This window comes from Haliaeetus leucocephalus, unplaced genomic scaffold (genome assembly GCF_000737465.1).
Source record: "Haliaeetus leucocephalus isolate CR32 unplaced genomic scaffold, Haliaeetus_leucocephalus-4.0 Scaffold687, whole genome shotgun sequence".
Lineage (NCBI taxonomy): Eukaryota > Metazoa > Chordata > Aves > Accipitriformes > Accipitridae > Haliaeetus > Haliaeetus leucocephalus.
In genome coordinates this window covers 5,056,831-5,071,234 of record NW_010973123.1, presented here as the reverse complement: position 1 = coordinate 5,071,234, position 14,404 = coordinate 5,056,831, and the positions used below count along the sequence as shown (strand labels likewise).

At 36.4% G+C, this 14,404-nt stretch overlaps 1 protein-coding gene across 2 annotated transcripts in view; it reads right to left on the bottom strand.

Annotated features, from left to right (window-relative positions):
- CTNNA3 (catenin (cadherin-associated protein), alpha 3) overlaps positions 1-14,404 on the bottom strand; it is a 529,775-nt gene that overhangs the window by 493,524 nt on the left and 21,847 nt on the right. For both annotated transcript variants that reach the window (XM_010579986.1, XM_010579985.1), the window contains exons 4-5: positions 10,700-10,866; positions 1,223-1,342 (exon numbers count right to left, since the gene is read on the bottom strand). In XM_010579986.1, the coding sequence (XP_010578288.1) occupies positions 1,223-1,342; positions 10,700-10,866 (287 nt within the window). The remainder of the gene's footprint in view (positions 1-1,222; positions 1,343-10,699; positions 10,867-14,404) is intronic.

Below are 14,404 nucleotides of genomic sequence, written 5' to 3'. Positions count from 1 at the left end.
TATTCAGAGTCTGCTAGAGAACCAGACATACATCACTTGAAATAACAAGGAATTTTGCAAAGTCAAGAATGAGAATTCAGGCTAGAGAAAGCTACTCCCAATAAAAGTGTGATGATAGCCTGAGATGTAATTATAGAATTTACACTTCCCTGGCTCAGAAGTACTCTCCAAGCCCTTGCATATGTGACATTTACTATGTTTGACATAATTATGAGATCAGATAACATAAATCCACATTAGTTGCCATTTAAAACATTGTCTTTTGGTTGCTGGCAGCCCCATGTCAAAGGGCACAAAGAACTATGCTATAGTGCTACCAGAATAACAGCTCCCACCACACTGAAACTCACCCAAGCCAATTGCTCCCTGACCTCCCTATCTCAAGAATCAAATATTCATGTGTTCAGATACCATCTGTCCCTGAACCCTTTCCTAATTTTTAACTATCTAATCAATTACCTGATATAAACAACTGTTAAGTGATCTGCCCCCAAGCAAATGAAGTGTTTGACAACACTGACACCAAGCGACAGAATTCAGAAAAATACAAAGCAAAACAACACCCACATAGAAATGTTAGAGCATTTCATCAGTATGCTCTGAAAGAGGCAGTCTAATTTAACCAAGAACACAAAAAAAAGAAGTGAAGACCTATTATGAGAACTGACATTTTCACAGAAGCCATGCATAAGTGACTGAAAGTATGTCCAACATTAAATACATGTTAACAATTCGATTTAACCTTGATTTTGCAAGCATGAGTCAAAGACCGCATACACTTCAAAGTTTTATGCAATCTAGCCTTGCAAATTCACTTCTAAAGAAGAAAAAACCAGTGGTTTGCACGCACAGTCAATATCTGATTCCATTAACTTATGGGGATTTAGTTCATTTTTCAAGCCAAAAAATCCAAACAGTACTTTTATGCCCTTTAATTTAAACAAAAATTTCTTATGCATTAATGCAAAGTTTAATAGTCTGCTAAGTCTCACTTACTTGCTTTACCTGTCTTTCTCTCTGTTGAGAAATCAAAACCCATGCAGTCCAACATCATATGCATTAAATAGAACTGTCACCCCTTCTACTGGCTTACCTGATGACATTACATTAAGTATAAAACCCTACTAATAGAACAATGACTCTATCAAACACATCAGTTTTACCACTCATCATGTTTATGCCCAGTATTCTATGTCTTCCTACCAAGCTTCCGTGTTCTTACCTGCTGACGTTTGTATGCCAAATAATCAAGATTTTCCAGATCTTTTTGCAACTTCTGGTAGGTTTTCTGTAGATCAGACTTACTGGATACATTTCTTAAAGATTCGAAGGTTCTTTGAAACTGTGATAATAAAACAAATACCATCATTCACACAGGTGCTGTATTTTTCGCTGCATTAGGATTTTATTCTACTACATACTCATGTTATAGAGTTGTGTCACCTCTTGAGTATACCACTTTCTAGATATTACTACAATTTTGTTTTGAAATCAATCCCAGAATTCAAAGCATAGTACATATGCCCTGTTTAATTAAATTAAATCCTCTAACTTCATAGGTCAGACTTGCATAAGACAAAACACTAGCAATCAACACAATCTCTAAAGGTTAGTTCTTCTTCTATGCCATGTTACAGGATGGAATATATTAATATAGATTCAATTTTTTCAACTAATAAAAGCACATGCCACTTCATACAGGCCATGAACTCCTCATTCTATCAAGCATAACAGTAGATCTTATATATAACAGGGTACTTCTTATCAAGTTAATTTACTTAAGAGTAATTTGCAATACCAGATACTCACCTTGGGCAATGTGCTCACATTCTGTATGAAAGCTGTGACAACATTAATTATACTTCATTACAGATCTTACTTTTAAATTTAAAACTTCTTTCATGCATACACTATTATTAAAAATAGTACCAGTATTTTTCAAAGAGATGAACAATACCAGCCCAGCTGTAGGGAACTGTAACAGAAAGGCTAAGATTTGTGCAAAAGAATGGGAACTACAGCTTTCTTGCTACCTTCATGAAATCATGAACCTTCTCCTCTGACTTTCTCTGTTTCCCCATCTGTAAATATTCTACTCCACCTCACAAGTATGTGATGGTTGTAAAGCTGTAAGTAGTTTAGAAATATTTTGTTATAACAGTGATTACCACCAGAAGCAAGTCTATAAACATTTATTTACACTGATATAAGCAGGAAGAACTACATATCTTCTAAATCCATTCAAAATATTGACTTAGCTTACTACAGTTACAGGCCCTGTAGATGAAGCACCTACTGTAAGCTCACATGTGGTACTGATATCCAGGGAATGGAGCAAAAGACCAAAAGAAATGGACTGCTTTCCAGTCAGTTCTGGAAAACCAAGCACTTCAGTAGTAACTACAGCACACATTTCTCTATACCTTTGCTAAAACTACAGTCATTGAATTGGTAAAATGAACCATAGGAGTAGAAGGAAAAAAACTCCACTCATCTTCAGTCACTCTTTAAAAAGCTGACAACAGAACTGACAGCTAGTGCTGACCATAGATGTAGACCACTCCACAGTGTGACTCATTCTGTGGGCATTTGACTGAGATCAAGCCCCAGTTGTATAGGCTGTTGAACAGCCAATAGGCAGTTCCTCTTTGGGGATAAGCAGCTGCAGTGGATTTCAGCTGACAATCCACAACAAAAGATATATCCCGGAATCTTCAGGCAAGTTAGCACTTCCTGTTTGTCACATTGCAGGCTTTATTTAAGCCTCACCACTCTCATAACCAAGAAGCAAGTTAAGGCAGTGTTTATATCTATTTGTAATTTATCTTACTGTACCTTACCCATCACCACTAGAGGTTAACTGGAGACTTTCTAGTTGCATTTGAAATGTTTGCTACCAAAAAATAAAAGAAAGCTTTCTCACCCAAAGTATACTTCACTGAATTCTATAACAACATAGGTGACAGAACATAAATGCTAAGACAAAACCACAAGACTCTATTCTTTTCTGTTTGACTTCATTATCTTTCACCCTTTGTAGGATCTGTTGTTTTCAGATTTTATCTCTGCTCCAGAGTTGTTCTGAAAGCCTTGAATTTGCGATGCTTGCTTTCACCAGTTCCCAGTCCAGGGTATTCCCATTAGGTGGAAGCAATTTAATTACAACATCTGCAAGCAAGACCTGACTACAGTTCAAGCTGACCAAAAGCTATCCATAGTGGTCCCTCTTTATATATGTGTAAGAAACTGCTCATAATATATCTCTCCAAGTTCATCATACGCCCTCAGCTCCAAACTATGACACACTTCTCCAGAAATTACCCTAAAGCTGCTGCACCTTGTAACGGGGTTGAGTAATACAGGGAAAAGGTCTCTTCGCGATTCCCAAACTCACTAAGTGGACATAAGGTACAGTCCTTTTTTTAACTTTTTTTTTTTTTTTTTTTTTTATCATCACTACAATACAGTTGTATAGTTGCAGAACCACCATCATCCTCTTAAGGATGTACTTAATCCCATAGCTTCAATTCTTCTTTTGGCAGGAACTCTACTAGCAAGCCTACTGACTTCCTTATGTCCTGAAGCAACCCAAACATTAATAATGCATTTGGCTCTCTGGAAAGAGGTATAAGAACCAGCATGTGAGGATGAGTAAATACAAACCAAATGTTTAACTATAAGGGTAATATACTCCAATAAAATAGACAGGTAATGGCCAGGACATCCACTTCGAAGTCTGTCTTTAGATGCAAGGGAAAAACACTTTTAAAAAACTTAATTCAAAAGTGAATAAAAAACAAACAAGCAATTTTAAGAAAACATACATATGCTCTTTCCAGTGCCATCAACAGGAAATCAAAAAAATGTGCCTTGGACAAACAAAGGTTATCAGAACATGTTTTAAACTTAAAAATCATATCTGGATCTTTCCGTATCATTCTGTTATCAGTACGAACCACCATTTTGGGATGAATGGCAAGAAAACCTCTCTCACTGACACTTTTACTGTCTAGAGGTGAAAAGAAATACTAATACTCTAGAAGGTAGTTTTTTCTCTCTCTCACCAATAACCAAATTTAAATAATCCTAAGAGATCCACAGAAGCTCTTTTTTGCCTGTCACTTTTTCAAAGTACTTTAAACATAGTTTCTGGAAGTTGATAGGTAGCACTCCTTTACTACTTTTGCTCTCTGTGGCACTACGGGGAACTACCCAGACTGATTTTTCCTCTGAAGAAAGCTGGACCACAGGCAGAGAAGAAATACCAGTATTTCAACAATTCTGAAGGCTGCTTCTGTTTGTCAAGTTACCATAGAAAACTTTGTAGCACAGATACTGCATAGACAACTTTGTAACTTTTCAAAACACAAGAACATTACATTACATTTATGAACATTACAACATTCCTTTCACAATAAAAATAAACCAAAATCAACAACTCTAAAACTAGAGCCAAGCACCCTGGCACTAAAACACACAAAGTGGATAACACACCAGATGCTATGTCCTGAACATGCACCATCAAGACATCACTGAATGAAGGTTGTGTGCTTATCTGACTGGAAACCAACACACAATGGATGTCTAAGTGGAACAACTCTCACAGTCCCATTTTAGGTATCTTGAAGCAACAAATACCATCAAACTCTGAAAGTAATAAAGATCCTGAATATGGACGGACCAGAAGAACGTTATTAATATGGGCTCTTCCTAAGAACAATGCCCCTGATTAGTATGGTAAAGTTCGGCAACCTCCTCTCAGATAATGATCATGGCTCTACCTAATTAGTAAGTGTAATTGTAAGCACCAGGACTAAATTTCCTATAGTCTTACAGCTTATTCCTTGTAATGTCAAAGAAGAGATGTGAGCTCTGACTGAAGTTCCTCCTGCAGTAAGGCTGTTTATAAGGGCTAGACTCCTCTGGTCTCTTTATAAGCTCCTGATGTAGCCTTTTTGTTTTTTTCTCCACTATCCATCTACCTATTTTCAGGAACCTTGGAACTTCTGCTTTTCTGTCATATATAATAGAAATGAGGCAATGAATTCAAAGAGAAGAGGCTGTGACATAAACAGAGTGGTTGCATAATGTTTCAACAGGAAATCATACTAAAATGTTGATACTACTTAAGTTAAAATTTACTGTTTTGATCTTCATTCAAATTAATTTATTCAATTTAATAAAGACTCAAAAGTCTCTTCATACTGTAGCTCTGCATCTTTCTATAAAAGGTTAAGGTCACTGTTCACTGTTGCTAACATGTTCAACTGTTGCAAGGAAACCAATTCATAATATGAGTATTTGTGGAATAAGCAATGATATTAAAGGCAGTTGCTGTCTGATTTTTAAAGTCTAGTTTAATTATTACATTTCAATAATGTACCTTTGCAGCTGCACTTCATAGCATCCTTTATGAAATCCCAAGGAAATAAGACTGAAGGGAAGGCTCTACACTGCAAAGAAGCAAGAATTGGATTTGTTTTCAAATCTTTTCATTTAAGTGTGTTTTTAACCCAGCAATTGTGTTTTTCCTCTTGGAAATAGAGCCACTATATTCCATTTGGTTTTCTTGTGCTCTGGTAAAACAGGTTCAGGAGCCTTCAGGCTTGCTTACATCAAAGAAATTCTGGTACAGTAGTACATGAAGCTGGCCAATTAGGGTCCCTTCAAAGCCATGTTTCTGACTGGCAAGAAAAGAATAATGCTCTTTTTTTCAGTGATTCCCATGCTAAGACCAAAACGAGATATTATATAAACAGAACTACAGTGACTAGGGAGCCAATTCCTTAGCAACAGTTTGTTACAAGACAGTTAAGAATATGGCTGTTTCAAGGGAAGCCCTAGGGGCTGTAAAGCCACCAGTCATTAGGGAGTAACAGAGTGGTAGTCAAGAGGCCACCATACGCAGAACAGAAGTGGATCCATGCTCCTCTTGCACTCAAAAAGGTGTTCACTTTGAAAAGCCTGACTCTTAAAAGTAATTCTTTGGAATCTGCTTTTCCTCTTGTCATTTATTGCGCATTACAGACTGCCACAGAATTTGCAGAGTGCAATGATAAACACTGTAGCCCTGATTACAAACAGCTGTATCCCACATGGCATATACTGACCTCAGACTGGTAGCAAGAATCCATTTCTGCTGGTTGATGAGAAAATAAATGAGAGCATGAACCAAGGGAGAAGCCAAATTTACTCCCAAAGACTCCTGTCATCTTCTTAACACTCCCTATTTTCAGAGTTTTCTCTTGCCATGGGAGTGACCCATGCCCACCAAAGGCAAGGTGGGAAGCTTCGAATCATTTTCAGTTTCACAACCTGGCCCTGTTGCCCCCAAGGTAGCCTACGTTCTTTTTTGCCCTTTTTCCATTTTTAAATGTTTTACTGCATGATACCACAATACCAAAACAGTCAGAATGTAACACAGGGAGCAAGTCAAATTCTAGTTCAAGCAGCGTAATGCAAGTCAAACCAAATACCTAAATCTCGAGCATAGGTAAGCCTGAGATTAATTGCCTCTCTTTTTTTATGTAACCATACTGTTTTTCTCCTGCTCAAAACATTTTTAATGCTGATGAATACTCTGCAGGGAAAGTAGGAACAGACAACACTATGCCCACCGGGCCCAAGTTCACAAGTTGCTTCTTATCTATAGCCATTCTCTTTTTTTTTTTTTTCCTGGCAAGGGTTTTAAATAACTCTAAGCAAGCATTTTATAAAGATCATGCTGTCTGAGGCATTCATGAAAAATATGAAGACTTAAACAGTAAATCTACAAGCATGACAAGAAGGGAAAAAAGGCAGATAAAACATGTTGGCTCAGCATGATCTGAAATAGATTAGAGAAAGACAGACTGCCAATGCGCTTTGAATGAAATTCTCAAAACTTGTTACCTTCTTGCTGTTCTCCTCTGATCAATAAATCCAAGCAATTCCATTAGTCTGTTAATTCACTTAAATAATATCGAGCGTTACTAACCATAATGAATGAAGCTGGTAATACAGCTCTGAATCAGAGTGCAATACATGAGATAGCTCTTTGTCTAACTACATTTTTCCCAACTCAGTTTTATGATTAGAAACTTCAAACTCTAAAATAAGTACAGAAACTCAGATACAGACAGCTATTTATTTAAACTCTTCCCTGTTTAAATAATTTTCAGTTGTTTAAAAAAGCAAAGCCTTTCTTATCAGTGTAATGTATTTTCTCAGTCAACTCTAAAATGAGCTTGCTGTTTGCACCCATCATACTCTTACAAGGCTGTAAATTCCACAAACAGCTAGAAGTGTACTATGCCAGAATATGATCAGTCACTGAGAATTTGTACTGGCTTCTAATATGCATAATTTGATACACACTTTGCTGGGTGAAGATTCTGTAGAATCCATAAAACAACCAAAATTCTCTCCACTTTATTAGTGAAATTTCAAAAAAGCTAATCTCATGTTCACAAAGGTACGTTTTTGGACATTTGGAGTGAAAATCCTGCCAGGTTTATCAAATTCTTCCAAATACACCGACCTGTTATTTCTAGTTTAAAAGTTACATTTTAATATTTTTGTGACAAAAATATTTTTTATTTTCAGTGTTACACTCTGTTTTATATAAAGATTTTATTACATAAAAGTAAAAAACAGTCTGAAGTCTAAGTAAAATGTACAGAAAACAATACTCTTAGACTACATAAATTGGAAGGAGGTAGGTGAGGTTCATCTTTTTTCCTAGATATACTTATAATGGCAGATGTGACAGGTGACACTAGAAAAGTGTTTATATGACAGCTAGTCACATTGTCGTTGTTTCCTTTCTATTTTTATTCACAGATTACAGAGAAAGTTAAAGTTTAATGATCCAGACTGCATTTTGTCAGTAGAAGTAAGTATGGTTTCAGATGTTTTGAATATCAGTGTTGAAATAAACCAGCTTTACTGAATGAGCAAGATTAAAAACTTTCAGCACTCCTTGATAAATTGTTTTGAAAAGTGTTAGATACATAAATAGATAATTCCCCATGAAATACTTCGTATTGAATAAGATCTGGTTAATACTCTACAGAGTTCTCTGATGATGCTGGACCTCTATCTTTCACTTTATACATACAAAAAAACTTCCTTGGTTAGAATTTTCATTTCCTTTATTCTACAGTTACTTTTTTTGGTTGGTTTGGTTTTGGGGGGGCGGTGGGGGGGGTGTTCCATTTTTAAAATTAATTTTGGCTCAGTCCTTTAAATTTCTTAATTTCATTCTATGACAATTATAGAGCTCAGAGTTACAGAAATAAAGGGCAATGAAATTTCTCATCTCTGAAGATTAATAACAGCTGTAACACCCATTTCTTTGTGAAGAAGAAGATAAAATGTTAGAAGTATTGAAATTTTAGAACAAGTTGAAAGAAAAACTGTTAATGGCTTTTAAAGAGAGTTGATTTTCAAGTCATACGAACATGCAAACATTGAGAATATTAAAGCTGATACACCAAAGACAAGGTCTACTTTCTATGCTGCAGCCACTGTGTGAATACAATGTCTGTTTGTTGGAGCAAGTCTGTGTTGAAGAAAAACTGAATTCCTAAGGGAGTTTTGAAGTATAACAATTAAAGTTAAGGACTTTGAAAAGAGCAACATTGAGACTCATTAAAATATTTAACTGCATTTAAACCTGGCTCGGTTAGTCATGAGCAAAAGTTGTTATAATTTGAAGGCTGTTCAGTAGCATACATTGAAATTACTCTATCTTCTAAGTTGATTTCCTAATTAGATGTCAACATAAAAAGACATCACTACAGCTGATACCACTGCTGGCGAGTTCAGCAGCCAAGGCAGAGGCTAAATAAATATGGAAAATGTACCACCTTCCTGTAAGGACTAGGGTGAGCCTTTTTACATAAGCATTTTGGAGAGTGTTATGTCACACTAATTTATTCTAAGAGTTAACTGAAGAATTCAGTTCTCACTCCTATTAAGAGAACTAAATTAAGGTATGGAAGAAGAAGAAAACTTAATTGCAGTCTTTGCAGTGTTGGAGTCATTCCTGAATGATTCTTTACATTCTTTTATGATTTTCAGTTATTGTTTTTCATTTTCAAATGGAAATCATAAAATTAATTATATGGTTGTTTAGAAATACTGAAACTCTAGGAAAGAAAACTACCCACTTTTAGTTCTCTCCCGTAAAATATACTGAAAACATTTTAGAAGGGTGCATCTAGGACTGTGAAAATAGGTACGTAAGAATGTAATAGGCTACCAATGAAAAATATCATAATTTAAGAAAATTTTCCACAAACACTACGAAAGACATAGGCCACTCCTCTTAGAGATGACAAATTTCATGCATATATAACAACATAGAAGCTCCTGCAAGTCAGTGTTCATTTAGCCTGTACAGCATCTCCAACAATTGTCAACATTGGATGTTTCAAACACAGCAATGAAATACACACAACATTGTTTTATTATGAAATACTGTTCCTACTCTGATTGGGAGCTAAATTTTCATTTCCCTGTCCTCAACAAACTGAACTTGCTTCAAAAGGGTCTCCTTTAAGTCAGCAGGTCCTCTTGTAGCATGAGGCATTAGAAGTGGCACTGATTATTCACCTCTGCCCTGAAACGTTAAGAAGTCAATAGAACTTGGAGGTTTTATCACTGTCACACATTACTGAAGATGTTAGGAAAAAAAGGGAAACAAAAATAGAACAATTCCTTCCTCTTCCCAGCAAAGGCACCCACCAGATTGAATGGAGTAAGCAGACAGAGAAGAAACTCAGTAAACACATTTTTGTGGTCAGACACATGATGCTGGCAAGATTAAAGTCACACTGTTCAAGAAAGGAAGGACACTATGGGACACTATGGCTGACATTAAAGGAACTTGAGTTTATGTAGACAGGAGAGCATTTTGATGTTGAACAGCAGAAGTGTGGACATTTTTGTCTAATTCAGCAAGAGTGGCACAACCTCTGGTTAGTTTTGTATGGGAATAGAACAATGAAGCCATCCCTTCTGTATAAAGAGAGCCAGGTAGAAAAAAGATTTCCCCAAAACATAGCACTATTATGATACACACTTTGAAAACACATTATTCCCTTGAGTGAAAAAATTAAGTGGCTTTTAAAGAATATCTTCTACTGCACAATTTTTAAAGCTTTGCCCACATCAGGACTTTCTAGTCTTCTGTCTGCAGTGCATAGCTGGAGCTGGGGAGTTGCTGGAGGCCTCTCTCACACATCTTCTCCCTCTCCTTTTAGCTCATCTCTCTCTCAAACTGACTTGTATACAGAGATAGACCCTTACCTACTTAGTTCTTCCCTCTGTAAATATCCAAATAAAATTCCACTTTTAAGATTCTCTACAAATAAATTATTCCCTACTACTGCCACAAATACCAAGAAGGTTTCACGCATAAAAAGCTATACAACAATTCAAGAATTCAAGTAAAAAAAGAGGAAATAAGAAATAAAAGGAAGTTAAAATATAACTGTAGAGATAACCATCTGCTGTTGTGTTAGAAGTAGAAGAGGGGTTCTTGTGGTACATTCTACAAATCTCACCTAGAATCTACACTTTTACCAATTGCCAAGGTGTTACGTGCATGAGATCTGCAATTCCGAAGTACAACAAGAATTTTCAAAGCAAAAAGAACCAGCAGCCGGCACTCCTCTAGCTAAAGGGAGTCTGAGTTAAGTCAAATTCTACTCACCACGGTCAAATGTTCCAGTAAGTATGCCACATCAACCATGTCCGCCAGAATTAGAAGCCTTGTGACAGCTGTAAGCAAAGATCGTGCTGCTTGGACAACGGCCTGCCTCTTAGGCAGATAGCAGGGATCACTGGTAAATGCCTCTGCTGATACCTTTAAGGCTTGACCTGCAAAATGAAGACAAATTCCCTTAGGCTGTATCGCAACACCCAGGAAAAAAAATAGTTAAAACTTGATCAGTTATTTGGCAAGTCACAAGTATTACCAATAAATTTGGCATCTCTCTGTTGCCCTAATGCCTTGAAAGGAAGGTCAATTATTACAGATCATGAAGAATGTTCCACGTTTTGAATTATGCCCCCTTTCTGTTCTTCTGTATCATTTAATTCCGAAATAATTCCCTTGGAAATCACACCATTACTCTTAACTGTACACAACAAGGCCAGGGGTGCTTTTCTAGTGACTGCTTTTTATATTACTATGTACTTTGTTGTCCTTGCTATTAAATAATTCCTGCTTACAGAAGGGAATCAAATATTGTTCTTCTCATTATAAATATAAGTTAATGGAATGAAAATCTCATACACTTGAATATCTGACTCTGACATAAAATATGTGAAAACTATGCATTGGAGCTAGTAACTGTGCCAGTAGACAACAATATAGCATTCTCCAATATGAAGTTTTGCAAATGAAATTTAACAATGAGAACAACAATGACAAACACCCAAGTTTACTTTCAGCAGTCTGTCACCTAGACTTACTCTGAGGAAAAAAATGCCATTACACTCATTTCTAGAAGCATTTCAAAGTCTATTATCAACTGAGGAGCTTTGTTACTGATGGCACAACCTTGAGAGAACTTACTCTACACAGGACAGCACTGGAAAACTCTTGTCACACAAGCACAAACTACTAAAATAAATGTTTGACCCATTAAACTCTCTGTATCAGCTTGGAAACCAAAGATGGATCAAAAGTCACAAAAATGAATAGTTTCAGCTGTGCTAATATTAGGAAACATCATTAGTAAATGTAGCTATTAAAAGACTACATATTCATGAAGCCAGCCCTTTGTTGACAACTGCCTTAAGCATGTCCTGGATTTTGGATGCAACAGTAAAGAAAAACATGGCATTTAAAAAATTTGATATTGTTCCAGAGTTAAATCCTTTGTTTATTATGCACTATTCTTTCTACCTATATCTAAATTACGTAAGTCTTGCTATAAGAATGGGGTACATTTCTCCAAGCAGTCATTTGTATCACAGAGATTTTCTACGTAGAAAGAGAGCATGCAGGAACATGTAATTTTTGTTTCATTTTGTTCTACAAATTCTGACCAAAAGTAAGGAGAGAATACTGCCTGCTGAAATAAAATTCACTGTACCTTTAGCACTGTATAGCTTCACTCAGAGGCAAGAAGTCTGGACAAGCCTCATGCAGGAATGCTATTGGCATGTCTACTTCAGAGTATCTGGTAGTAAAGTCAAAGCTGAAGTTATGCAAAGAGTTTTGCTACCTGAACCAAGTATGTGTTTTCAAAAGCTTTGGAGTCCTCAAATCAAAAACTAGGCAACAAAGTTTGTACAAAATACATGCAATCAGTAATTAATGCATATTCATAGAAATACATACAAAAATATGGCATTTTCTGTAATTACAAAGATACAGACTTTTATGTGCTCCCTCCATCAGAACTGAATGAGTACTATTCAAGTGCACAACAGTTTGCCAGACAGGTTCTTTATGTATCTGCATTTCTCAAAATTTAGAAAAAAAACAAGCTTTACTGCTCTTACTAGAAGCTGCATTTGAGAAAATATTTGAGCAAAGGCTACAGAAATAAACCTGCCAATTACTACAGAGTCCCCGTACCAGCACCTGAGAGAGTACTGGCCTGATTCTCAGAACAGTGAATACTTCCAACAAGCTGAAAATCATGTGTTTTCCAGGAACACCCATCTTTAACAGAGCTTTCTGGTTCTCTCGGATTTGTTAAAGTCTTTGTGCAAATCAAGTATCTTAAGTACATGCTCAACAAACTCCATAAATAAATAAAAACCACACTAATTTGAGATCTGGTTCTAGCACCTGCTACATCACAAAACACTGAAAGTAAAAAATATCAATTTCTTGTGCTCAGAACAACAAATTAGAACTTTTATCTAGTAGTTGGTGAGATAATGCACCATAGCTGAGCACATCACAACAAATAAACCTACAGGAAATAAAAATCAAATATTAATCAGAACAACTGATTTTTAAGGTCTTTTATTTCCCCATCTGCAATAGACAGAAACACCTCTCTAGATGAGTACTGTTATCAGTACTAGAAGTTTCAAAGCACTGACAAGCCAGAAGGATCTGAATATGACCAACCCCTTAGAAATGAGTTGGACATAAGCTGGGATGGGCAGAGGAACAAGTATAAAATCATGACCCTAAAAGAGAGTTATGAGATGTAGCCTAGGCAGATAGGAGCTATGAGTACAAGCAGCAGAAAATGACAGCTCCAACAACAATGTGATGTTAGAACTTACTTAAAATGCAGTAAACAGCATGACAATTCAATGCAAATTCATCCATTTCATTGTAATTCCCATCAAGCAGATATTCTTCCATAATTACATTTGTCACAAACAATGAAATGTGAAAGACAGTGCCCTTTTAGTGGCACAAATAGGGAAGCAGAAAGACGGGAGCATTCATAGTATTTCAATTATTTTAGACATTCAAATGAGAAGCAATTCAAAGAAAGTCAGGATATATCAAGACTACATAATTATTGGAAGGCAGATATTTCCAAGACTCTGTTCAGCACACACAGATAAATGACTCCCAAAGTAAATGGTGTTACTGCTATTAGCTGATCAATTACCAATGGCTACTGCTATTGTCAAATGACCGCTACTTACATACATGCTTACAAAAATCTATGCTTGGGCATTGGGAAAGGTAAAACCACAGTTCAGCCACAGGTATTTTTTAAAAAAAAGTTAGAGGATCCATGCACTTTATCCAGCACCAAAAATATCCAAAACCTTACACGAAAATTCCTTTAAAAACAAGTCAACTGTAAGCCTGTTGGCAAATTTGTTGTTGGCAAATAGCTGACAAAAGGTACACACTTCTGCTGGGCTGCTAGCCGATGGCAGGCAATCCATCTATACAGATACTTGCACTAATACCACTAACTGCAGTCAGTGAGCACCCCTCAGAGACAGTGTTCAACATCACACTCTGGCAACAGCTAAATGTTCTTTATTGTTTTAGGCAAGACCATCAGAATTAAGCTTTCTTCTCTTATTTCTTTGAATAGATTTTCTTTCTGCTACTAAATCCTATCTAAGCACCACATTTCTCTCTCTTCTATTTGTTACATCTGGCTTTCTTCTCGTGTTTTTTATTTTTAACTGCAGCAGTGTGAAATCCACATGGAATGCAGTGAATTTTATGCCATTCTTGTGTCCTCCCACAAGGAGGTATTGTTGCCAAGAAAGTCCTGTCACCCACTCCTGTGAACTACACCCTTAGAGGCTGGTGGATTTACAGTTCCAGAGAAACACAGTTGTCAAAGGGAACCCATTGACTAAGTGAAGGAGGGACATACCAGAATCAGTAAAAAGAGAGGATTTCAAACGTCCTAGTCTCAAAATTGAGGGGGGGGGGGGGGAAACAAAGGCTTATAACAAAAAAAAAAAA